Below are 26544 nucleotides of genomic sequence, written 5' to 3' on the forward strand. Positions count from 1 at the left end.
TTAGAATATAAGTGGTTGTCACAAAGTTAAAATATAGGTTAGGAATTGGTCTACCATGCACTACACAGCAGCGTCAGATCCCTCAGTTCACCACAAAACAACTGGGCTATGGTGTTGAGAAAAAAACTCGCATAATTACAATCAGTGCAATTCATGTACATCACAGTGGAACCCATATCGGGATCAAAGCAGGACAAAAGCTCTTGGCCCACTGGAAACACTGACAAACGCCCCACAACAGTTGCACACATCAAAATGGTATCACTCCGCCACACTTGTCCGCCCAGAACTTCCCAGTTGGGTAGTCTTGAGGGGGATGAAGTGCTAGCCATACTCCAGTCATGGCCCCCTCCTCCACTGTATGGCCCTTGCTGCTTGTCATGTCAGTGCTTGTGTACCCAGGAGTGAAGCTATTCACGTACACTTTCTCACCATCCGGGCGGTTGCTCACTTCACGAGCCACCACACTCATGTAACCATTCACAGCCATTTTTGAGACACAATAGCTTGCTGAATAACCTCTAGCTGGCCATCCTCCTGGCCCCTTTCCTGTCTTCATCTCTTCCATAAATGCCTTCACAAACTCGTCCACCCCATCCTCCGTGATTTGTTCCCGGTTCTTAAACAACTCCTCAGGGTAGTGGTTTCTCAATGACTGGTTCACATCCACATCCAGTGGGTTACGTGCAAGCAGATTACGTTTCGCTGGAGGCAACGTAAGATTGCTTCAACATGACAGGTAGAATTTTGAGGGAGGAATTCACTGGTTTGGCAACAAAATTTCATGATAAACGGAAGGATAGGATAGATAACATACGTTTAATTGACCCAATTTAGAAGAAACGATGATGACACGAGCACCTGCTGGCGACTGCCGAAGAACAGGAAGCATAGCTTTCGTCACATATTTAACACCGTAGTAATTGGTTTGCAAAGTTGTGGTTATGTCCTCCAAGCTTTCATTTTCTTTGTAAAGTACGCCAGCGTTGTTTATCTGCAGAAAAGAAAGACTAGGTTTAGGTTCAAATGTGTCAGAAATTATTAGTCTCAAGCGTACATGGACCCGAATGCTTCGAGCTTCATTTTCAAGTGGTTCAAACATTCTCTGTGCATTTCTCTGTTCAAAGTGGGATGAGGTATACAAAATCATCATCGGCAATCTCTTCAAGGTTGGAAGAGAACAAAGCCGCACAGGTTACGGGATACTGTGCTCTACCAAAATATCGACTCCGCCATAGGTTTGCTTGAGCCACTTCGAGAGCGCAGATGCAGACTCCTCACTGCACACATCGAGAGGGTGGAAAACAACACGGTCTGAATTAACTTCGCTTCGCAAAGCTTCAACTGCCTTGTTTCCACGGCTTACATCACGAGCTGTCACGACGGTGGTGAGGCCATTTCTAGCAAGCTGTCGTGCAATCTCATAGCCAACACCTTTGTTCGCGCCTGTCACTACGGCCACCGTGTCAGCTGACCACCACCCACACATAATTTTTGAACAAATCATATTAAATGTCAATACTGCGATGCCGTTCCTTGAGAACCTCAAAGAAACACGAATCTAAAAAATGCCCAACTTGTTTTCAACCAATCAAGAACAAAAGTAGAAAATAAAAACAAAATCAAATGAGGTGGCGCAGTCTTAGAAACATAAACTCGCGATTGGCAGCGACCCAGGTTTGCTGATTCCACTTCACTCAAACACACCTCATTTCAGCGCCGGGCATCCTTCGCAAAATTTTCAAAACGATAAACCGAAGACGTTCTCTGCTCCCTTTCCCACGGCAATCTCAAGCTCCTTCCCTCCAATCCACCAAGGTTGACGTCGTCCACTCACTCCTTTAGGATCTGCATGGTTTCCTCTGCGCAGTCGACTTCATGAAGAGCTTGCTGGTTTAGAACTGGTGTGCAAAAAGCCCACACGTCACACTCGAAATTCTGGATGATATGACACTTGCCCATTCTGATGAAAACTCCTCTCAGCTCTGTCATCACAGAAAATCCTTGTGAACGATCATGAACTCTTCGTGAGAAGTGTGTATACCACATGTGAATGCATTCATCGAGTACATATTAATTAGGTCACAAATGAAAATAAAAATTTCTATCAGTTAAATGTAAACATGCAACAAAATGATTCATGAAATGCATAGAGTTACCACTTCTGCTTTATACTTGGCTTCCATTTTGAAACATCCGATATATTAGCTTTGAATATCGATGGATATGAGGAAGCTGCACCACAATGGAGAGCTGTAATCTACTGTGGAATTTGTGTCTGCGTGGAGGCAAGATTAAATTCAGGATATTAAATTAAGCTTACTCCAGTTTAGGTTTCAGTTTTTGAGCCTCGAGAATCCGCCACTTCCGGAATGTAGCCTTTTTGAGGCAACTTTTCGTGACGTATGTGAGGTCCACGTCCGGGACCCAGCTGTGACGGTTCATGACTGAAAGGAGAGGATGACTCTGCGGCGTGTCTTATTCACATGAAATAGCTTCCGTGTTGCAAATATGAGTTTTGTGGCTCACGGGCATCCACCGAAGAAAGGTGGTTTGAACGAACGCCTTCATCCACATCCTCTTTGCTCACTCCTCCCTGCCTTGCAGTACGCTTTCCTTGTTTTGCGTCCCCGCAATCTGGTTGTGCAGATTTACACGACGCATTCTGGTTTCATTGCTTGGATCCTCCGGCCACTGCTATGGTGTTGCCTCTTTTTATCTAGATGCGTTCCAATTAAGCCGTATTGCGCTCAATTTGAGCGTCATTTCAGGCACTTCGAATGTTTTCTTGAAGCAGTGTTGCGGAGGTTTTGGTAGTGATTGCCGATGAGTTCTTCGTGGACGGTCTTCACCCTTTGACTTCGTGTGGATTTTTTCTCGAAGGTGCCGAAATTGGCGAAACCCTCAATTCGACATTGGCATTCCCGTGAGTGTAGTTTTTCTTCCCTTGTTTTAATCCGCTTTCGGATGAAATTGGGCATGTGGCGACCCCTACACTGTAATGAACTGTTGATTTCGTTTTCAATTTTCTGCTCTATATCCTCTCGATTTGATACCACTTGGACGTTGTGAAGCATTCATTTTGATAAGTGCTTTAACAGTTTCTCTTGCTGAAGGATAACGACATTGTAATTTCTTTTTTCCTGAATAATTTCGTTCTATAAACTTGTACGTTTCAAGTTAGAACAATTGAAAAGCCTTCTTGCGATGACTGGGCTGAGGTCGCCTAGGCGGGAACTATTTTTTCATCAGAGCTGAGAGCCTCAAGCTGTTAGTACTTTGTGAACTTGTGTTTCTAGTATTTTTAAATAGAACCTGTGACTGCTTTCTACATGAATTACGTTAGATTGTCGTTATGCCCAAGATCCCTAACAGCAAAACTTTTCGTCTGCTAGCTGTAAGGCTGGCTTCACAAGGCTACTGAGTTAAAATAAAATGTTAGGAATTAAAATTATAATCTTTCAATACATGATATAAGTTTGCGAGTCTGTTCATGAACTTTTGATAGCTAAATTTTTTTGGGGGAAGTTTCCACGCGGAGCGTACTGACGCCAATTGAGTAATTTTGTGGACTCAAAAGTATGATGTTTTAAATAATGTAGTTGGGAAGCTGTGAAAGGCTTCTCTGTCTTCTGAACGTTCGTTATTGTCACAATTTCGACCGTTTTCACGGCCACACAACTAGAACTAATTGTCTAGGGTGTAAGAAAATTCTGTGTCCAATTTAGGAACTGATCACTGCGCTGTTTGAACTCGATTGTTCTGAGTTGGTGGACACAATAACATTATTGAGACTTGCATCGTTTTGAGGTGGTGACGGTCAACTTGAAGCATCAATTGGGCCATGAACATGAGGATCGTAATTTGGTGTTGTTGGCGAAGATGTGAGAGGCAGTTTGAATGTGAAGCTTGATTGGTCAGTGTTATTTAGAGTGGATAAACATTTGATTCTGAAGCTGGTAGTGAGTCGTAGCGTTGATCGTTTTCGAAGAATAATTAAACGTTTTCAAATGTTTTCTTCGCAGTGGAGTTGCAGCATGATTGCAGCAGCAGTTCCAACCGCACATGTGGCCGGTTCATGTCGTGGCGTGGATTCATCGATTCGATTTCCTTCTGGCCAGCTTCAATATAAAACCCACGGCCCTAATGCCTCGGGCTGTCTGGCAACACAGGCATCTAGGGTTCAGCCGGGATGTTCAAGCACCTTCCCCCGAGGAGAGAAACGCACAGATGTAGGATGGTTGAGCAAACAGAGACTCGGTTCCAATGCACTGGCAGAGAGTTCAAGCAGTGTAGCCCGCCATGGAGGCAGGGTAGCAAATGTGAGGTCTGTCATGGTGCCCGTGAGACCGACGGAGCCATCCTTGAAGGACTCTGGCAATGGTGCAAGTATGAGAGCGACAGAGATAGTATCTTCTCGAGGGATTTCGGGAGTAGTAGAAGATAATGCAAGGGGCAGTGGAACCATGGTTCAATCTGCTGCTCAGGATACAGATGCTGCAGAGGCGCGAGCTAGTCTTCGAGCGGCTGGGGTTTACGGCTATGATCCCATCATTCTATCACGCCGCTTTGCTCGTCAACCATTTAAGGTATCGATATTATACACTGAAAAGTGTAGAACCCTATTGATATCTGCAGTATCGGACATGTAATCTGTGTATCTGAAACATCTTCTTGCAGGCATTAATAGATGTTTTGAAGGTGGTCGAACGAATCTGAGAGTTTATATCAGGAATGTGTTGCTCAGGGAGTGAACCATGTTGATATGCGTACCTGTACTGACTTGACCTGACCGTAGGTGGTGGGGAGGGCGTTACAAATAGGGACAGGCTTGGGGTCATTTGCTTTTAGTATTTTTCTGGACAAGCAGAAAGGACTTACTGAGGTAAATATGCGAAAACGGGCGATTGAGTTTCGAGAGAGATTGACGCAGCTTGGCCCCACTTTTGTGAAAGTCGGTCAAGGTCTTTCTACAAGGCCAGATTTATGTCCCCCGGAATATCTAGAAGAGCTTGCAGAGCTTCAGGTGTGTATCCCCTCTACCTTATTCGTAATAACAGCTTCACATCCTTTAATACTATCCGTATTAGTTAGCAGTATGCTGGATCGCAACTGCACAAATTACTTGTCTGAACGACCGCTTGGTTTAGGAAGGATTATGTAACACCAGGTTTGGAGGATATCGAAATTTGCGTCCTAAACTTCTTCCTGTCGAGTATTGGATATTCATTCCGTTTGTTTTTACAGGACGCATTGCCAACCTTCTCAACAAAACTGGCGTTTGAATGCATTGAAAAAGAGTTAGGAATGCCGCTTGAATCCGCATACTCAAGTATAACGGCCGAGCCAATTGCTGCAGCAAGCCTGGGTCAAGTGTACAAAGCTGTTCTTCGCAGCACTGGAGAAACTGTTGCTGTGAAGGTTCAAAGACCCGGCATTGAGGAGGCAGTGGGCCTCGATTTTTACCTGGTCCGAGGCTTGACAACTCTTATCGATCGTTACACTAATCTCATTACTAGCAGCGTGACTGATTTGCTGGACGAATTCGCCCGAAGAGTGTACCAAGAGCTCAATTATGTACAGGTACGTATATCCCTGCGACCACTGTTTTACTGGAACTTTAGGTTGAATGTCAATCTCATGTAATAAAATATACCAGATAACTCCTCTGATGTACACCTTCTTACATATCGTATACTTGTAATTGTGTTATGAGAACAGGAGGCTCGTAATGCCAAAAGGTTCAAACAACTGTATGGCGATCGAAGTGACGTTCTGGTACCTGGGATGTTTTGGGACTACACCAGCGTAAAGGTCTTGACAATGGAGTGGGTGGAAGGTACTAAGTTAAGTGAGCAAGCAAGGATTGAGCAACAAGGTTTGAACATACTACAGCTAGTGGACACAGGCATTCAGTGCAGCCTTCGTCAGTTACTAGAACATGGTTATTTTCACGCCGATCCTCACCCTGGCAACCTTCTTGCCACTCCCGATGGACGGCTGGCTTTTCTGGACTTTGGTATGATGAGTGAGACTCCAGAGCAGGCCAGATTTGCCATCATAGGGCATGTTGTGCACCTCGTCAACCGTGATTATGAAGCCATGGCCAGAGACTACTACGATCTGGACTTCCTCTCGCGAGACGTCGACGTTTCGCCCATTGTGCCTGCGCTTCGGTCTTTCTTTGATGACGTTCTGGGCGCCACTGTTAGCGAACTAAATTTCAAGACTATTGTCGATGGATTGGGATCTGTTCTTTATCAGTACCCCTTCAACGGTAGTTATAACCGAACTGATTGTTGCTCAATTCTTTTGAGAGGATATATGTAATCAAGAGTAGCTTAATTTGAAGATAGTTCAGAGGACGTGGTTGTGTCCTTGTTTGCATTATTGGCAACCGTTTTTGTGTTTGCTGACAAGTTGCGTTATTTGCCAGTGCCTGCTTATTACGCCCTCATTTTACGATCGCTAACGGTGTTGGAGGGGCTGGCACTTTATACCGACCCAAACTTCAAAGTTCTAGCCGCCTCTTATCCATATTTCGCTAAACGATTGCTGACCGACCAGAACCCTTACTTGCGAAATTCCTTGGTCGAACTTCTGTTTCAGGATGGAGTTTTCAGGTTTTCTCTCACTTCTGTTGAAACACGCCGTTTCATTAGTTCCAGAATGATTGCATTTCTGTTGCAAGTTCGAGGAGGATATGAAAAAAATCTTTCCTCGTACTAATATATTTTTCTTCTCATTGGTTTCAGTCGATTGCTTCCGGAATAGCATGACCATCTGGTATGATTTACAACCTGGGCGTATGTTTCTAGGTGGCAACGCTTGGAGAATTTGTTAACGCAAGGTCGCAAGGACTCAGATTTCAAGGCAAACGATGTTATACAGCCCATAGTAGATCTACTATTGGGAGAAGAGGGAGATGAGTTGCAGCTACTTGTAGAAAGCGAGGTTGTACGTGTGACTGAAGCTTTAATATTGGGTACTGCAATCCAAACCTACCAGCAAGTCCCTGCACCTCTACGCGCATTCTTTCCACCAATTCGAACCAGTGTTCAGGACCAATCATCCATGCTCGCTTTGCGTGACCAAGTGTTAAGGATTTATGGTCTTCTTCAAAGCTCCAGAGGATTTGATCCTGCAATGCTTCAACCACTTGTTGAGGTACTTCTTTAGTTCTTTGAATTCCTTTTCTCTGTGCCTATTCCCTTTTTGAGAATCTATCTTCTTAGCAATCGCTTATATCAGCTACTGACTTTCCTTCATATATTCCAAATTATACCACTTTTCGTAAATTTGATATTGTGCAAGGCCTCATATCACTGCAGCAAAAAGAAGCCAATATTTCTGACGACTCTTTCTGGTGTGGATTAGGTCTTGATGAGACCTAAAGTTCGTGCATTTGGAGGGCGCGTTGCTGGGAGTGTGTCACGACGTCTGGCTGCGCGCACGTTACAACAGTTATTACGACCGGCACCTGCGACTACACCTGTGGAATTGATGTCTTAACTAATCTAATATTCAGTTCTCTGATTATTACGATAGTTGTCATCTAGTTACAAGGGTGTATGTGGGATCAACTTAGATTTAACTTAGGGTCCATTGTTAGTGAATAGCTAGCTCTCCTTTGTAACATATATGAAGAGGCCATGAACTGCTTCGCCACACAGCATGTGTAGTGGAAGAGAGGTTCCAGGGCGCTTATTTCTTAGAAATAAAATTCATTGATTAAAAATGTGGATGTTACAACTTCCACTGTTACCCACTTAACAATACAGGACGAAATATCTCAGTTAATTAATCAACTTTGTTAATTGCACCTAACTTCTAATCACCTAAAACAAAGACATTCATAATAGCTTATTTTAAGGTCCAAAAGTCCATACTTGTGGATTGTGTGATGCCATCTATTTATTTCTATTTAAATCTGACATTTGACAAAATAAGTTTGTTCTTTTTTTCTTTTCTTTTAATTGTGTTGTAGCCCTAAATCTAAGAGGAGTCTTGAGAAGATATTAATCTTGCAACTTATGTTGTTATGCTCTCTTCCACTTTAAAAGATTAATATTTGTATTGATATATTTCTAATAAATTATTATTATTATTATTAGTTAATAATTCTTATATGTACATGTTTTTGTAAGAAGTATGAAGCAACGTACTATGTTTCTCTTATAAAAAAAATATAGTTTTTTTTTTTTTTTTTTTTTTTTTTTAATGAAATTATTGATTTCTATTATAATTGAATATGTTTCTAGCAATATGTTAGATAGCTCTTTATCTTGAAAAACTATGAATCTCAACACAAGTTACGATTACGTGGTAGTTACTACACAAATGGTTCTTAGATATCAAATCCAAATCTAAGACTTGCTTATTCTTAACACTTCCCAACTTTATGATATAATTAATAAATTATGTATCATAAAACTTAGTTTAAGAGGCTAAATTTATAATCAAGTACTACAAGACTCATCTTTTACTTTGAACAATTTCTTTGATGATTTTTCAAAGGACTTTTTTTAAAAGTATTTATTTTTAATTTTTAATTTTAATATTTTATAAAATAAAATTAATAATGTTACACTTATTGGATTTTTTAATCTTTTTATTCTTTTTTTTTGTTTAGTTTATATTTGGATACTATATTAAGTAATACATTTTTTTTAAAATAAATCTTTAATAAGAGTTTTAAATGTATTTTAATCTCATAATATACAAATTAAAACAAAAAAATATTGTATCAAATCCTCTCCTTTTTCTTACAATTATTTTTGGCTTAAACATATAACTTTCAACTATTATGGAGCTACTTGGAAAAATTAAAGTAATATGTGTGTCTGTGTTTTTGTATTTTTTATTTTTTGATTATTTTTTAATAAACAAAAAATAATTATACTATGCTTCCATCAAAGATGTTAGGACAAGAAATCAAATAAGAAAAAAAAAAAGAAAAGAAAAATACTAGATTAGATACAAAAATAGATATTAAATTTGGAGCAAAAAAATACATAAGTTTCTTCAAAAAATTCCTTAAAAATATTAAGATACACCCCTATACACTTCTAGTTGATCCTTTGTTTACACTAAAACAATGAAAGTTTCTACAAGTAATTATAAGACTTATTGAATATCTTAGAAGTATAACAAATCTTGTATAGACACTCTTAAAAGACTTAGAAAGAGCTAAGATGGTTATAGAGGACTATTAGGGATTCTAAAGGTTTTCAAAAAATTCTAGATAAAAGATAAAAATTCTATCAACTTATAGAATTTTCTTAAAGATCTTAGAAGATATTTAAGATTTTTATAAACTTGTAATTTTTTTAGAATATTTTTAAAGAGTTTATAAGGTGCTTCATTTTTTACTTTTGATAGCATATATATATATATATATATATATATATGTATATAAATATTTCATATTTTTATTTTCATTTTTATCTTTAGCATTTTTTTGAATTATCCTATAATTTTTTAATGCTGAGATGCTTTTATTCTTTTATTTTAAGTTTAAATTTTTTATTTTTTATTTTATAAAATTTTTATACCTATTTCTGAGTTCTTTAACTATTTAAACAAACTCTTTTATATAATTTTTTCTCAATTTTGATGCTGGTTCTAAATATCAAAAATATAAAATTTATTTTTAAAAGTTGGATTTTTTTCTTTAAGTATTTTTTCAAGTTGCTTCAATCAAATTTTTTTGAAAGGACATAAAAATATTTTATTTCATTTAATTTATTTCTTCCATTGGATATTAAAGTCATTTAAGTATTTACGATTTTTTTTGTTTTGTTTCTCAATTTGAAGAATTGCATCCTTTTGATGAACTTTTTAGTACTTTGATTGAAATGATAAAGTTATAAAATTACTTACTTCAAATTTATGTAATATTCTTCTGAAAGTTATTTTTGAAAAATTAATTTAATAAAAATCAAATCAATCTTAGGAATTTTTCTTGAATTTGTCAAAAAAATTTAAAGTTTTATTAAATTAATACCACAATTTTACTACCAATCATTTTTTTTTATCATTCATTGTAATATCAAACTCAAATGCTCTAATATCACATGTAATAACAATTCTACTTGATCTTAGCTTTTAACAACTATCTTATTCCCACACTCCTAACTTTTCATCACTTCAATTTAAATAATTTGAAACAGCTTATCCTAGACCATTGACATCTCTACATGTAAATTTTGTGCTACCAAACCAACTGCTTCTTTTTTGCCACTTGCAAAGCAAACGTGGTCAGAATCACACTTTGATTTGGAGCAACCCCACATCTAACAGTTACCTAAGCAATGGAGGTAGTAGACTGGCAATGGGGGTCTCGTCACACCCACACCACTTGCTGTGCATTTCTATGCTCCTCTGGGAGAATCTGAGCTCGTTTCCCAAACCCCTTCGAAGAGCATCAATTCTACGTAGCCGACTTCAGCATGATTTGTACAGTCCACATGCCCAGTAGAAGTAGGCCAGTAAAAGACCCATCTTTTCACAATTCACTTATCTACATGAATGTCCTACAACTCACAAAACCTGCTTCGGGAGAGTCCTTTTCTGCAACACCTGCTGAGGATCCAACGCTAACAGACAATTGCACTTTTATTTTTATTTATTTTTTATTTTTTATATACCGTTCGCGTTGACATATCCAACGCAGCACTGCTAATTTCTCGTCTAGCATGAGATTCGGATGGTGCGCTGAGTATTTTTTAGAATTAGACGAATTCAATCGCGCTCCACTATGGGGTCTTTCGGTTTTTCCAGAGTAGTTTCAGGTTGAATGATACAGGTCCTTCGCAAAATCTGAAAACACGAATGCTTGCAAGTAGGCTCAGAAAAGATCGCGAAGAGGGTATCAGGTTACAGCAATGGCAGCCCTGATGGAGGCAAAAGAACGCATCCAGAGTGGCCTGGTAGGACCCAGAGTTTGTGGCTGGAATCAATCACACCCCAACTGGGATGAGGATGGATGGAAACGGCGTTTTGTCACAATCTTTTTTCTTCAGGACAGGCCTGACGATCGAACTGGCTGTTCTGCCCGGGGACTTGAGTTGCATCGAGGAGATTTGGCATCGTCACCATGAGGTTGGCTGACTTTTGCAGGGGATTTTTCTTTCCATTGCCCATGCCATTGGGCTGGCACCGAACCGCCCGGGTAATCTCACATCTCGCCGCAGCGCCTCACGTACTCGGCTTCTGGAGAATTTCGGGGTGGTTTGTTAAGTTGTCGGATCCTCGAGGCTTCGTTGCTGTGCAGTGATTTCCCCGAGCATTTGATTTTTAGGCCCGAATTGGATGTCCTTGTCCTCCACTTCCCGTGAGGTTTAGAGATGCTGGGCCAGGTCTTTAGATTTTGACAATTGGTGATAGATGCCTCGTGGGTTTGGCTTTGGTTTTGGTTGCATCTCATACGCGTGCCTTAAGTGGGATTTCATTTTCGTGGTTTTGTAAATTTTCTACCTCTCATCGGGTGTCGTTTCTTTGGCATCGTTAGTTTCTCGTTTATCGCGGGTTTGGGGGTTGTAGCTAGCAATGGCAGAGTGTGTCGTCTTTCTTAAAGGCCTGCGGTTAGGGTAAATTGTTGCATGTGTTGCGTGCTTGAGCGTTCGAAAGAGTGACTCTCTTTAATTCTCCATTGCTGCAACCAGCAATTGGCACTGTTGCGGTTACTTTAGCTGGCGGACGCGCAGTGGGTGTTAAGTTCTTTCAAGGTGAGATTTGCAGTGGATTGCAAGCATGAGGGCGGTTGTAGCCGCAGTGGGTGCTACACTTCGTGTGGACACTCTCTCTCCCTCCTCGACTGCACAGGTTGTGTGCAAAACCAATTTTCTGAATGCCTCAGGATGCCTCGCTATACAAACTGTAGCACAGCAGCAACGGGTATGCAGTAGCTTCCACAAGGTCGAGAAAGCCTTGGATGTCGGGCTTCAGAACAAGCGTAGGTTTAACCATTCAAATTCCTTCGCTTGCCGGTGTTCTGCTTCTGGAAGTTCGGAGGACGCGAGCAACGTGCCACAGGAGGGAGACCATACAAACGATGGAGAAGTGGGGCCTTCTTCAGTGTGGGACTTACCTTCTCGGCACAAGCAGATGCAGGTATATTTGCTGGAATTCTCAATTGCATGTGCACGTAGCATGGGATCTCTATGGAAATGTAATTCTTTAACTTTATACGGCTGTTTTAGATTCATCTGTTTTTCGGATACAGATGTGCATCCTTTTTGTGTCATGTATTGTGAGCTGCGATGAGTTGAAGAGATTTTCGTTCTGTCATTGCCTTCGAATCCTCCTCCAGACCAAATGTAGCTTTCTAGCTAATTCTTGTTTCATTCTGCTTTAATCTGTAAGCGTGGACTCTGACGTGCATCTTACCACTTTTTGCTTTCTTTACACAATCGAGTGAATGTGTTTGTTTATATTGCCCAACTTTTTTGCTATAGCTTATGTGGTTGTTGATCAATCTTGGTACGCTAGTTTCATTGATCCAGCGCCCCGTAAGACTTACTGTATGTAGTGAGTGTGAATTAGGTGAACTTGCTGGTAAGTACAACAGCAAGATTAGATCATATTGGCTAAGGTCTTTGATGCTGAGATGCACTGCGTTGGATCCTTACTGTTTTACAATATATTTAACAAGTTCCGAAAGAAGATGCTGGAAAAATCATTGGGTTCGAAAAGTTGATGAGGACAGGGAGCACCAGAGTGCAATGGCTATCCGATTTTCAGAGAATAATTGCAATAGTTCCTAGTTAAGTAGCCCGACTCAAGAACGGAAGTGCTTGAAAAAGCTTCGCTAATGAGCGGCAAGTTGAGTATTGAGTGTTTCTAGTGAGTAAAGCGTGAATTGTGCTAGTTCGGTATGGGCGCAGGCTGCGGCTGCCAAAATGGGGGACCCACTGCGTGACATGGTAAGTGTTGCCAGTAAGAAGCTGCAAAGCTACTTGGACAGTTACAATTCCATCAAGACGAAGGCGGAAGTTGATGATGAGCTCGTGCCTGAGCAGGAGACAGAGCAGGAAAGTGATTGGGTGAGATGGCAAAAAGTGTTCGCAGAGGTTGAATCGTGTGAAAGTCTAGCCACAATGCTAAAGGTCAGTGACCATTTCATGAACCTTGTTATTAATGGCAAACTTTGCTTTTGATTTCCGGATTTACTTTTTGTGTGAGTGGAAGAAGAATTTGGATTAAAGTTTTGACTTATATGGTTGTCCATTCAGATTCAAATGGAAAAGGCTGTTGAGCAGGAGGACTTCCAATCTGCTGCGAAGTGCAAGGCTGCACTTGATGCTGTAACAGAGAAAGATATAGTTGCAGATGTTATGAATGGGTTAGAGGTATTCGCTTAGTGTCGCCATGTATTTGATTGAGTTGTTAGTCGAAAGTCTGCGTCGTTGGTTGTTCTGTGTAGATTATCCACAAAAAGGATGAGTTTCAGAGTTTCAAATTAACATTCTCTTCAATTCTTCGTTTGAGTTTTTGATTCGGGGTGTTTTTCGCGTACCAGCAAGCCTTGGCTGATGAACGTTACGACGATGCGACATTGCTCAGGGATAAAGCAGGTGCTGGCCTGGTAAGCGATGGAGTTCTTTGTCTATGATGTGTCCCAATTATATAGTTTTCCGATAATTGTTGTATGGCAATGCTGGAATTTTGATGCTAGGAGAGAAAACGATCGCTGGTGTAGTTTCATATTTCCTTATGAGAACTCTTTCTTTGCGCACTGCAATTTGGTGACATAGATAATCGTCAGTAGTTAGGCTAGTTATAGTGGTACTCTCGTGTATGTTCAGGTTTAAGTTTGTCAACCATCTCATGTGTCTGGCATGATCAGGTAGGGTGGTGGGTTGGTCTTGCGGAAGGAGGAAATGACCCTTATGGTCGCATAATTAATATTTACGCTGCTCATGGACGACTTGTTGCTAAAGGCTACACTGCCAGGTTTGCTCAGTTCCCTTCCTCATTGTTTCTCAATTTCAGTGGCGTACTTGTTTCGTTAAGGCGCAGGTATATGATGGAATATTCTGCAAAGCGGTCTTTTACGCCCTACCTTATCAGTGATGTGGTTGTTGCACTTCTCCCAGGCAATTGGCTACCGCTGCTGCTGGCGTGCCTTTATTTGAAATTTTTATTACGAAGGAAGGAGAAAGACACTATGGGCAACAGGTAATTTATTGAATCAATTCTAGGCTCAATGTCGCAGTCAATGTGGAGTCTTCTCTACTAGAATGCCTCGTATGGTTTATGTTCTCTGGAACTTCTATTATAACTACCAGGCTATCAGGGTGCAAATTATTCAACCTTGTGAAATTATTCATGTTATTCGATCTTTTCACAGAGTAATCGAGATATTGTCTACTCTGAAGCAAGTTTGTGTCTTCTTCTTTAGGACTCTTATCCTTGTGACTCTAGATAACGTGAGGAAAAACAAGTGCATCATTGAGATTACTATCAATATGACTTGATGGTGCACTGGACTTAAGCAGGCTGTTTATTTGCAACGAGATGCAACTGTGACAACAGAACCTTCATCTGGCTCTGCAGCGGCTGTCGATACAAATGTATTAGATGTTGAGAACTCAGCAAGAGACGAGGATACTAGTAACACTGCGGAAGAATCGTCAGAAGACGCTTCGGAGAGTAGGAAGGGAAAGGCTGGCGATAGTGCAATATTAGACGAGCCTTTGAGTAAAATTATGAGTTTTTTAAAGGATCGTATACCAGACGTCAAATTGAAAGTGTTCAAGGTATTTTTTGCAGTGTGTGGCTGGTACAACATACCCTCTTTTGCTGAACGCTGCAATCATGGCTGCTTTTATGATTAAATAGGGTTCTTTACTGATTGGCATTAACCACATTGTTAGGCGGCATAGTATCATGTGGATGTTTAGCACCTTCGTTGATCACTTTCGGAATCACATTATCTGTTTGTGTTCTAGGTTATTGCACCAGAAGGTGCGGATGCGGAGTTACCAAAGATAGTGGAGCAACTTATGGAGCAAGAGGATTCAAGCAGCAGCAAGCAACAAGATCTGTCTGAGGCTAGCACCAGCAATACCAATATCAATAGTGCTACTGAGAAGAAGGGATTAGGTAGCAAGTTTCCACTTGATGGGAAGATTCCAGTAGGAGGAATTGGGGAAGACGAGAAGGAGATGTCTATTAGGTTAGTTGTAGGAGGTGTGTTACAGAATAACATAGATTCTGAGCCCTCCAAGCTTCCTGTTCGAGTTCCTGCTAGGATTGAACATAAAGGGCAAAATGCGTTTACTTTTCACATAGAGGATACAGGTAGCACGCCAGCTGGGGCTGCTCCATCTAAAGAGTTATCATATAAAATGGCGACTATTGCATCCCAAGCACCAACTGATTTGATGGCGGATGATGTTGCGAAAGTTCTTTGGAATGTCGAGACGGTACCTGTGAAGGTAAGTAGAGTGGATCAGTGTAATTATCGGAGTTTTCTGGAATCCTTTTTGAGCTGCTATGATAGTTTCCTGGTGTATTAGTAGAATGCTCGTACGCAGGAAACTTGCTGCTTGGTGTTAATCACAAATTAAATAGTAGCACAGGTGGATTAAGATGAAACTATGACACTATTGTTTTTCTAATTCCTGCTTTCATGCGTTAGGTATCTAAGGAGATGAGTGAGATCATCAGAGTAGCTGTTAGCCAAGCTCAAAGACGGCGAGGCTTGTTCACCAGCACCAATTTTCGTCGAATCAACGTCTTAGAGAGTAGCACAGATCCTCTTTGTGGTCAATATCCTCTCTTTGCATTATGTTCAATTTGTTTCTTTACTATTTTTGTACAATACTCATGATTCTCATCTTCAGTTATTGCAGATATCATGGAATGTTTTGATTCTACGAAACGTATATTGGTGAGTTTTGCAATAATTTTTGCGCTCTAGGATGAACATCGAACTTGGTGATTCAATAATATGCAGGATTATATATAGGCGCGTTCGGACCTTATACCTCGGAAGTAGTGCAATTGCAACGAAAGTATGGTCATTGGGAAAGCGATGAAGCTAGCGCTAGTGGGCAAAACTTGGAGTTCTTCGAATATGTGGAGGCTGTAAAACTGACCGGTGATTTGAATGTTCCCGCTGGGCAGGTATGCTTTAGTCACCCTACTCAGTTCATTCACGAATGTGCGCACCATCGGCTTACAGTAATATTGCAAGTTTTTGGGAAGTACCTGCTAGCCATGTTTTTAGTGATGTTGAAACTCTCGTTTAGTCTAGACTTTATGGACCTTCAAAATTAGACTTTGGTCTTTTTGTGTGATTCTTTGCAAATGGAGAATTAAGTAATAGATCTGTTTTACGAGCAGGTGACTTTTAGAGCCAGAACAGGGCGAGAGAGTCGACTATCTCATCGTGGAGCTTATCCTGAAGAACTTGGAGTGGTATGTTTTAACATCCATTAGGTGTCTTTTGTTCAACTTCCAAGTTTTTTCTTAGTGTAATTTGCAGATGAAGCCTGAATTTTTGTGCAAGGTAATCAACATAGGCTTGGGAAGATGTACTAGATGAAAGAAAATACATGTTCTAATATGAATAAACATTAACATAAAAAAGAAGCGCGAACATAAATCTCACACCCCCATCTTTGTAATATGCCTTACTGTTCACTCAATCCGTCGCAGGTGACAAGGTACAAAGGGCAAGGAAGGTTAGCTGAGCCTGGTTTTCGCAATCCTCAATGGATAGATGGTGAACTTGTGCTTCTTGACGGGAAGGTAGGTTACCTCATTGTTACGAAAGTTTTTAGGATTCTTGTGAGCTGTCCATGCTTCTGCCATTTTGGCATTCTAAGCCCATAGCTGTAAAGCAGTGACTGCATGAAGAACGATTAACAATGCCCATACATGTTATTTGCAGGGCGGAGGTCATACAAATGGAGCGGCACTCGGCTTTGTGTATTCAGTTCCTGAGCGTCACTTTCTTGTACTTTTCAAAAGGTTGAATCTGAGTCTAGATTAGGTTAATGCCTGGACAATATTCGCCATATATCAGTAGGATTATGTAAAATGAACTCAACGGATGGTCGAAGAGTTGAATTACTACGGTGAAAACACCAGTGTGGGGGGCTAGAGTTGGTGTGGAATCGAAATTGGTGAGTAAGTTTCTGGATCCAACATACTGAGCGATGGACGAAATGCAAGTTTCAAGTCGATTGACCATCATCAGCAATTGGTCGAATTGGTGTTCATAGTTTTGTAGAGGATGCTGAAAGTCAGAAATATTGGACAGACCACGAAAATTATCCATATTTTTGAATCTGTACATTATCATATGTAGTAAAATCAGGGAAGCAGTTGTTTTCGGAACCAACCGACCATTTTTTCAAAATCTTTCGTACAACTCGTTTGGATTTGGAATCTGACATCATACACTCAATTCTGGGCATGCACTTAAGTACGAAGGCAATCTTATGCAGCATATATTACGTTACAAAGATCAAGACTAAGATTTTACGGCCAATGATGGGAGCTTCTCACAACCGTCAGGGAATTATCCTTTCTTACATTTTGGAGAATTCAGAATGCCAATTTGATACTTACAGGGTTGAAAATATCAATTTTTAAATTCATACAATAAATAATCGTGCCTTAAACCCTTTGTGTTCATGGTCGCTTTAACATTTATAAACCTAATTAGCACGTAAGGTTAGCCATCTCAAAAAAACTGGAAATTGTTCTGAATGCCGAAAAATGAAACACACCATACATTCACATATATCATTCCTTTCGCTGCATTCAAAGATCTTCTAACAAGTAAACATCTTTTCATCTACTGCTTGCCCATGCCCCAAAATAAACCCAATCACTCAAATTCAAAACCTTGACAAACAACCATTATAGTTTTTTTTAAATTATGGAGCAACCAGATCGAACTAAGAATGCATGATGTTCCCTTGCAGTGGTAAATTAAGAAAATGCACAGCAATTCATTTCAAACAATGAGTAACGTGGATACAGCCCGCATGACACTTTTAGTGAAATCTAAGTTCGTACCCAAAGTAAAGTAGCTCAGTTACAAAAAAAGAAAAAAAAAGAAAAAAAAAAAGAAAAACATTGAAAATAATTCTCACAGTTGTTTCAATACAGACAAATATAAGTCAACTAATACAAAAAAACTCGGTTAATACCAAAAAGTCTTCCTACCTAACACTACAACCAACAAAACATCCCTATTCAAAAATAAATTTCCTCAGCAATAAAACAAACTATGAAACCGATCTCATACACACCCCTTCAAACAACAATTCTTACCACCAGTGCCTCAAAGTTCACAAAAACGAACATGATTTCCCCACAACAAGATTGTGCCACAAGGAGGAGCAGCATCGTTTCTCCCCAGACACTTCTGTCGTTCCCCTGTGACCGGCTTTGTCAATTCCCTGGACCCGGATCGCTTGATTCACGAAATCCGAAGCACTACTCCAATCCCAAGCGTTGCACCCACCACAAGCGTACCGATCATATGCATCACACTTGACTAGTCTTCTTGTCCACTCCCACAATCATGCACAAAACAACAGCTCAAGGAAGGCCGGAATGGGATCCCAGGTGTGATGCCAGCACTTGGTTGAATAGAATCTTGGCTGATGGAGGGCGTGAAAGCGAGACACAACGTCGCCCCACGATGAATGCACACTACACTAGGCTAGGCTATAGAACAACGCCGACAGCTCAGTTCGCAGCGACGGCCGTCGACTCTGGCGCAAACCTAGCCTACTTCTCCACTCACTACAGCCTCAACTACAACTAACAGGGCGTACATATGCTTCGTGCTGTTGTGGTGCTCAGACGCGCGGCCTCCATGCCATGCCAGCTGCGCGTGCAGTCGGTTTGGGACGAATCCGAGGCGTTGCAATGCGCTACCTCCTGGATGCGCGTGCGCTCAAAGGTACGAGAGCAATTGGACGGCGCTGTGTGGTGACGCTCAAGCCTTGACGAAGCTGGCCTTGATGTGCTGGACTTGGTTCTGGTTCAGGTGGAACGCCTTCTCCAGCACCTCGTCGTTGATGGGAGGGTTGGCTGCGAACAGCGCCGGCGCCACTTGCTGCACTCCCGGGTTCTGGCTGCTGAGCGCCGCGATGGCCACCGCCGCGCCCTTGCCCACATTGAGCTGGAAGTGGACCAGCCCTCTGGGGAACACGAACACGTCGCCCGCGTACAGCGTGGTGGCGAACAGCGTGTTGTTGGTGGTGCTGACGAACCCGACGTACAGCTCCCCCTGCAGCAGCGCCAGGACCTCGGTGGCGCGAGGGTGGATGTGGGGTACGTTGATGCCGCCCTTGGCGAAGTCCAGGCGAGCCAGGGAGATGCCCAGAGTGTTGAGGCCGGGGAGCTGAGCGGCGGCCACGGGCGTGACGGCGTTGGCAGTGGGGCCGCCGGTGTTGCCGGGCTTGTCGAGGCCCCTGAACAGGAAGTCGTTCACCTTCACGTCGGCCGCGGGCTTGCACACCAGACCGTTGATGGTGAGCGTGCTGGAGGCGTCTGCGACGCAGAAGTCCTGGATGGGATCGGCGTCAGCCGCCATGGAGAGCATCGGTAGCAGAGCGGCCTGGACGAGGAGCGCCACGAACACGACGCGCTTGGCAAGCGTCTCCATTGTGCGCCCACTGCGTGACAACGATCGTTCACCGCTGGGGTTGGTTGGGAATCCCGTCCCCTCTCGGGTGTTGCTCGCTGGGTTGTCTTGTCGTGTCCTGAGCTGTCTTGTCCTGTCCTGGGGAATTTGAGCAACAAGAAGAGTCGTGGCCGCACTGATGTGTAGGGGCTTGGAGAGTGCTTGGTGAATGGAGCGATGGGAAGCCATGGGCTGCACAGCTCTTTTATACGCCGGAAGGATTCAAGGCCGTGCGCCAGGCAGCAGGTCTCGCTGCACGCGGTGCTGTAATGTCGAAAGGCGGCGCACAGCACAACGACGTCGCTGAACGTGAGGGGGCTTCACTTCGTCGTTGCAGGTCTCGACCCGCTGTGCTTTTCTCCGATATCTGGTCAATCGAGCGTTTCGCTGGATCCCGCGTGTTTTTTATACCTGAGAAAGCACCTCCGACCCAACTTGCCGGGACAAGCCCCGAAGCTGCGGAGGCTGTTGCGCTTTCGCATGTTGGAGGGAAGGGGGAAGGACGGGAGGGAGGGAAATTGATGTTGGGGGTGGAGAAGAGATTCCGGCACAAGAACATTCCATGAATGAGTGCCTTGGGATTATGTATTTGTTTGTTTGTTTGTTTGTTTTTTTTTGTTTTGTTTTTTTTTTGTATTCGATCTTATTTTAACTGTTGATTTTATTGTTTTCTCTCCCACGCGCTGTTGGATATGGTTTTGTGGTATTGAAGAATCATGAAAAGGACCTATTTAGTCATCAATATTTGGTGCTTGTTTGTGGGTTGAATTTGCTTAGAAGATGGATGAATGACATGTGAAGATGTACTCTTTCTTTTTGTCTTTCTTTCTTGTGTTGTATTGTTGCTAAGTAAGTATGTGCAGATGTTTTTATTGTCCTCTTTTATAGTTGTTTGAGCATAAAATGAGGTGGATGAAAGTCTCATGGACTAGGAAGAATATGGATGGCTTTGTTTTGAAAGGGCAAATAGAATGCAATTCTTAGTTTAATAAACTTTGATGAAAATGAATTAGGCATTGTAGATTTGACCCATTTTAAAGTTTGGGGTGGTTGAACAATACATATGAAATGTACATTCACAAGATAGTCAACAGTATGATGTTTGTTTAGTGATGTTTTGTTTTGTTTTGTATTTTTGTGTTTACATGGCTTGATGTAAATGTGTATAGATTGAGATTGTACAAACATGAGAAGGTTTTGGTGTGTAGATGGAGTACAAAATATCATGACACATGCATTTTGTGTACACACAATTTGTATTTGATTTATGATATGGCATTGTAATAAATCATTGTGTTTGTCAAATTAAGTCATTAGAAATTTATGAATTGTTAGTTTATGGAATTATTTTGTTTTAATTATTCATGATTATTTGAGTTTGGAAGGAAGAGAGTTTATAAATGCATGTTTGATTTATTTTGACAATTCATTAAAAAGACCAATTGATGCAATAACAAACAAACAATAGTTTTTGTTGGATTGGCTAGGAATTTGGTCAACACCACATTTAATCAAAGACAAACTTATTCTTCATTATGTATATGTTTTTGAAAGCCAAAATACGAAGAAGAATTGTTATTTTTAACTTTAGCCATGCATATGTAATGCCTATAAACACAATTTGAATGATTTGTTTGGTTTATAGAATTTTGTTGTTTGTACTCTAGTACTACAAATGAGTATTGCATTTAGATGGAATTATTAGTTCATTACTCTTAATGTTCTAGTCTAACTTGATTGTTTGTCTAACAATAAAAGCCTACATTATAAATAAAGCAAAATCAAATGAAATTGAATGAGATTTAATAAATAATTTAATCAATCAATAAACAAGTAATCAACAAAATATGTTACAATGTCAATTTTTATACCATCAATCTTCATGCATGCCATTTCAATTCAATCCAAAAATAAACAATGCTTTGATTGAGCTTTGTATTGTGATTCAAAGTCATTTTGTATTGCCACAAAGAACTTATGCTCATGATGTTTTTTTTGGCTAAATTTGTTAAAAAAATTCTTGAATACATGCCACAAGCTTGGACACAATGCAATTACTCAAAGTTATGTAATCCAATCTACAAACTAAACTCAATCAAAAAAATTTAAGACTTAGAGTACATATCAACCATTTATATTCTTTATTGTACCAAAGAAGTAAAACAGTTCCTTGAAGAACCTATTGAGTTAGACTTTGCCAAATATTTGACTTTAAAAGCTTACAATGGTATTTGTACTTGTACTTTGAAGAAAGATGATGGTCTAAGATTCTTGGTTGCTCTATTTACATGTAGAGAGGTAGAGACTCTTGCCAACCAATATAATGGAAGAATTGATAGGATTGGAGATTACAAAAATAAAATTGCAACAAGTTGAATTGGAAATAAACATCAACAATAATATTAGTAAACAAAGTGGTTGGATTAGAATTCTTGACTTGATTGAAAATGGCCCTTACAACTTGTATTGCACATTCTATTACTCTAACCTAATTGATCTTTTATACCTATCATATTGTTTTGGTTTCTATTTTTGCGGATATGTGTGTATATGAGTGTAAGTGCATGATTGTATTTATGGAAAATGCCAATATGTTTTTATAATGCATTGAACAAATACAAAAGTATAGAAGAAGTTAAATTTTCTACTTTTTCTTTTATTGCTTTGAAAACAAGTTGACAAAAAAGTTTAAAAATAAAACTAATAAAAAATAAAAAAAAATAAAACATTTACAAATACATGCATTCATACACATACACATATAAATTCAAACACAAGCCTTCAATACCAAAATCCCTTCTTTACTCCTTTTTGCAAACCATTTTGAACCTACCCCAAAACCACAAATGCCTTTGTGTGTGATGTGATGATTAAATGATGATGTATGTACACCAAGAAGTGAGAATATGTAGACATCCATGGATACACATACACATATCTAGAAGATACCCACAAAAGTAAAATAGCCCACAAAGATAACATGAATACTAAAAACACATAAAGTAAATAAATAAAACAAAAAGACAAAGCAGCTATTCATTCCGTTTCCATGGTTCTTTAACAACCCCTGTAAGTTTCAACATCCATACACCTAATCATAGACGCTACATGTCTCATCTGTGTGTATGTGCGTATGTACACACATACACAACCTGATTGGAAGGTCGTTCTGGCTAGATTAAATGAAAATCGAAGCACACAAACTGTGGGTGATACCAGCATGTGTCGCACTCGTATGCGTACACCGACATGGCTTCTACGGATCTAAACCATCCCAAAAACCCATGATTCAGTCGTTGCCTCCGACATTCTTGTCCGCCTCCAGATTGTGCCACATGGAGGAGCAGCATCGTTTCTCCCCAGACACTTCTGTCGTTCCCCTGTGACCGGCTTTGTCAATTCCCTGGACCCGGATCGCTTGATTCACGAAATCCGAAGCACTACTCCAATCCCAAGCGTTGCACCCACCACAAGCGTACCGATCATATGCATCACACTTGACTAGTCTTCTTGTCCACTCCCACAATCATGCACAAAACAACAGCTCAAGGAAGGCCGGAATGGGATCCCAGGTGTGATGCCAGCACTTGGTTGAATAGAATCTTGGCTGATGGAGGGCGTGAAAGCGAGACACAACGTCGCCCCACGATGAATGCACACTACACTAGGCTAGGCTATAGAACAACGCCGACAGCTCAGTTCGCAGCGACGGCCGTCGACTCTGGCGCAAACCTAGCCTACTTCTCCACTCACTACAGCCTCAACTACAACTAACAGGGCGTACATATGCTTCGTGCTGTTGTGGTGCTCAGACGCGCGGCCTCCATGCCATGCCAGCTGCGCGTGCAGTCGGTTTGGGACGAATCCGAGGCGTTGCAATGCGCTACCTCCTGGATGCGCGTGCGCTCAAAGGTACGAGAGCAATTGGACGGCGCTGTGTGGTGACGCTCAAGCCTTGACGAAGCTGGCCTTGATGTGCTGGACTTGGTTCTGGTTCAGGTGGAACGCCTTCTCCAGCACCTCGTCGTTGATGGGAGGGTTGGCTGCGAACAGCGCCGGCGCCACTTGCTGCACTCCCGGGTTCTGGCTGCTGAGCGCCGCGATGGCCACCGCCGCGCCCTTGCCCACATTGAGCTGGAAGTGGACCAGCCCTCTGGGGAACACGAACACGTCGCCCGCGTACAGCGTGGTGGCGAACAGCGTGTTGTTGGTGGTGCTGACGAACCCGACGTACAGCTCCCCCTGCAGCAGCGCCAGGACCTCGGTGGCGCGAGGGTGGATGTGGGGTACGTTGATGCCGCCCTTGGCGAAGTCCAGGCGAGCCAGGGAGATGCCCAGAGTGTTCAGGCCGGGGAGCTGAGCGGCGGCCACGGGCGTGACGGCGTTGGCAGTGGGGCCGCCGGTGTTGCCGGGCTTGTCGAGGCCCCTGAACAGGAAGTCGTTCACCTTCACGTCGGCCGCGGGCTTGCACACCAGACCGTTGATGGTGAGCGTGCTGGAGGCGTCTGCGACGCAGAAGTCCTGGATGGGATCGGCGTCAGCCGCCATGGAGAGCATCGGTAGCAGAGCGGCCTGGACGAGGAGCGCCACGAACACGACGCGCTTGGCAAGCGTCTCCATTGTGCGCCCACTGCGTGACAACGATCGTTCACCGCTGGGGTTGGTTGGGAATCCCGTCCCCTCTCGGGTGTTGCTCGCTGGGTTGTCTTGTCGTGTCCTGAGCTGTCTTGTCCTGTCCTGGGGAATTTGAGCAACAAGAAGAGTCGTGGCCGCACTGATGTGTAGGGGCTTGGAGAGTGCTTGGTGAATGGAGCGATGGGAAGCCATGGGCTGCACAGCTCTTTTATACGCCGGAAGGATTCAAGGCCGTGCGCCAGGCAGCAGGTCTCGCTGCACGCGGTGCTGTAATGTCGAAAGGCGGCGCACAGCACAACGACGTCGCTGAACGTGAGGGGGCTTCACTTCGTCGTTGCAGGTCTCGACCCGCTGTGCTTTTCTCCGATATCTGGTCAATCGAGCGTTTCGCTGGATCCCGCGTGTTTTTTATACCTGAGAAAGCACCTCCGACCCAACTTGCCGGGACAAGCCCCGAAGCTGCGGAGGCTGTTGCGCTTTCGCATGGTATTAGATTGGTGTATGTATTTAACATGATTTTATTAAATCTATGGAATGGGAACAGTTTTGTAGTTTATGTTAAATGAACTATTTGATTTAGCCTTATGTGTAATTGGTACATCAACCTATACATAATATGAGCGTAAGAAATTGATTGATAGTTGTTTTACTAATTACTCTTATGATTTTTATTATCTTTTTTTGTTATTAATTTTTTTAATTCTTTAAGCTTAGAGATATTTGTTTAGGAATTAAAGCTTATTCCTACTTACATACCCTAGTGAAAATATGGCAAGGCTTTGGTCATCAAAAATAAAAATAAGAACAAAAAAATAGTTGCAATCAATCAAATTAATGAAATCTTTTTAATTCTTGCCCTAATATATGTGAAGGCACAAATTTATGTTGCTTATTTTTTAGACATAAATATCTTAAAAATTAAAATCTTGGATAAAGGAAAAAACCTCAAATTTGATAAGAGATAGTACACAACCTTTATTTTTATGTTAGTTCAATTTTAGAAGGCTCCTCTTTATTGCATACAAACTACATAGCAACAAGATTTATTGTTTTAGAAAGATAATAAAATCTAGTTTTTTAAAAGCTAAGACTTGACTACATTGAAACTAATATTTAGTAGGATTGTTGCTTCCAAATTCAAATGGCCGAAAGAAGGTACAACTTGAGAGGATAAGATTAAGATAATTGAGTCAATTTTGGTGGTGTTCAAAGTCATGATTCTTATGAGCTTAAGTTTACAAAAGGACAATCAAGAATTAAGATGTCAAACTCAATTTTGTAGAAAGAGATTTTCTACCTTGCCATATTAGAGCATCAACTTTGAGAGGTGATATTAGGGGCAAACAACTAAACTTGAAGGTGAAATTTGGAGAATAGATAAATCTTCATGTCTTCTTTCTGACAAAACTAGTTGAAATTAATTTAGAGGTTGAAATTAGATGCGGTACATTAATTTGTGAAGGTGGATGCCAAAACCCTTCCATTATAACTTAAATAATGTTAATCCATTAGTCAATTATTATGAATGAATCTAAGATGGAAGCTTAAGAAGGGCATACAGATTAATTTAGATAAATAATTATATCAATAGATAAATTTTAATTGGATGTAGTACTTTAATAAAGTTATCAATTTGGATGTGATGTGTTTTTTGGATGAAAAATTGAAATAATATCCATTGCATAGATTGCATAAATTATTGGATGGATGTATGAACTTTAATCTATCAATAGATTAAAAACCTAAATCCAACTTTAACACAAAGTGATTAATTTAGACTAATAAATTAATAATAAGTTGTATATGAGAATTTTAAGACATCCAATAAAGAACACTTAATTATTTTCATACATAGTATTAACTATTGAAATAAAACATAAACTAAACAAATTAAGTGCTTCATTATAGATTCTTCTAATAATTGTAATTTAAAAAGTAAGTATATATATATATATATATATATATATATATATCAAGTTATCTTATTAAAAATAATAAAATAAAAAATATAACACCATCAAGCTAAAATTGAATATGTTTCTTTCATTATTGATTTTTATAAGAATGTTTGATTTCTATACATATCTATATTTTTGTGTAAACAACTCTTATTATGAAATTTTAAATTTATCTAATTTTTATGATCTTTTAGCTTAATTTCAATACATAAAAAAAATTTAAAAATCTTATTAAATTATTTTAGTAATTAAAAATAATGTAATATACTAAATTATTTGTATTTATTATTT

The 26544-nt window shown here is 40.8% G+C and overlaps 5 protein-coding genes across 9 annotated transcripts; 2 read left to right on the forward strand and 3 right to left on the reverse strand.

The window, feature by feature from the left end:
- Positions 1 to 114: 114 nt before the first annotated feature.
- Positions 115 to 2271, reverse strand: LOC112294581 (short-chain dehydrogenase/reductase 2). The gene is made up of 5 exons (XM_024545201.3): positions 2160 to 2271; positions 1708 to 1985; positions 1217 to 1280; positions 818 to 994; positions 115 to 655 (listed from the first exon to the last, which is right to left on the reverse strand). The coding sequence occupies exons 2-5, from the start codon at positions 1725 to 1727 to the stop codon at positions 251 to 253; spliced, it is 666 nt and encodes a 221-aa protein (XP_024400969.1). The 5' UTR covers positions 1728 to 1985; positions 2160 to 2271; the 3' UTR covers positions 115 to 250.
- A 248-nt stretch (positions 2272 to 2519) lies between these two features.
- On the forward strand, positions 2520 to 7738 carry LOC112294580 (protein ACTIVITY OF BC1 COMPLEX KINASE 3, chloroplastic). The gene is made up of 8 exons (XM_024545200.3): positions 2520 to 2926; positions 4026 to 4589; positions 4799 to 5026; positions 5248 to 5583; positions 5722 to 6277; positions 6437 to 6623; positions 6819 to 7167; positions 7378 to 7738. The coding sequence occupies exons 2-8, from the start codon at positions 4038 to 4040 to the stop codon at positions 7510 to 7512; spliced, it is 2343 nt and encodes a 780-aa protein (XP_024400968.1). The 5' UTR covers positions 2520 to 2926; positions 4026 to 4037; the 3' UTR covers positions 7513 to 7738.
- A 3297-nt stretch (positions 7739 to 11035) lies between these two features.
- LOC112294725 (protein EXECUTER 2, chloroplastic) lies at positions 11036 to 17352 on the forward strand. Of its 5 annotated transcripts, none has more exons than XM_024545489.3 (14): positions 11124 to 12114; positions 12888 to 12926; positions 13023 to 13109; positions 13236 to 13352; positions 13523 to 13588; positions 13850 to 13956; positions 14100 to 14181; positions 14502 to 14762; positions 14955 to 15443; positions 15647 to 15773; positions 15965 to 16134; positions 16354 to 16428; positions 16669 to 16761; positions 16904 to 17352. In XM_024545489.3, the coding sequence occupies exons 1-14, from the start codon at positions 11755 to 11757 to the stop codon at positions 17003 to 17005; spliced, it is 2175 nt and encodes a 724-aa protein (XP_024401257.1). In that variant the 5' UTR covers positions 11124 to 11754; the 3' UTR covers positions 17006 to 17352. The 5 variants fall into 5 exon arrangements, 4 of the variants coding, with proteins under 4 accessions (XP_024401254.1, XP_024401257.1, XP_024401260.1 ...); XM_024545492.3 differs by having other exon boundaries at positions 11135 to 12114; positions 12872 to 12926; XM_024545486.3 differs by having other exon boundaries at positions 11036 to 12114; positions 12888 to 13109.
- A 1220-nt stretch (positions 17353 to 18572) lies between these two features.
- On the reverse strand, positions 18573 to 20396 carry LOC112294727 (putative germin-like protein 2-1). The gene has a single exon (XM_024545494.3). The coding sequence runs from the start codon at positions 19847 to 19849 to the stop codon at positions 18971 to 18973; it is 879 nt and encodes a 292-aa protein (XP_024401262.1). The 5' UTR covers positions 19850 to 20396; the 3' UTR covers positions 18573 to 18970.
- Positions 20397 to 23210: 2814 nt separating this feature from the next.
- LOC112294726 (putative germin-like protein 2-1) lies at positions 23211 to 24942 on the reverse strand. Its single transcript, XM_024545493.3, has one exon. It carries the CDS (start codon positions 24485 to 24487, stop codon positions 23609 to 23611), a length of 879 nt encoding a protein of 292 aa, XP_024401261.1. The 5' UTR covers positions 24488 to 24942; the 3' UTR covers positions 23211 to 23608.
- Between the last annotated feature and the right edge of the window lie 1602 nt (positions 24943 to 26544).

Source organism: Physcomitrium patens, chromosome 17 (genome assembly GCF_059467195.1).
Source record: "Physcomitrium patens ecotype Gransden chromosome 17, ASM5946719v1, whole genome shotgun sequence".
Taxonomy (NCBI): Eukaryota; Viridiplantae; Streptophyta; class Bryopsida; order Funariales; family Funariaceae; genus Physcomitrium; species Physcomitrium patens.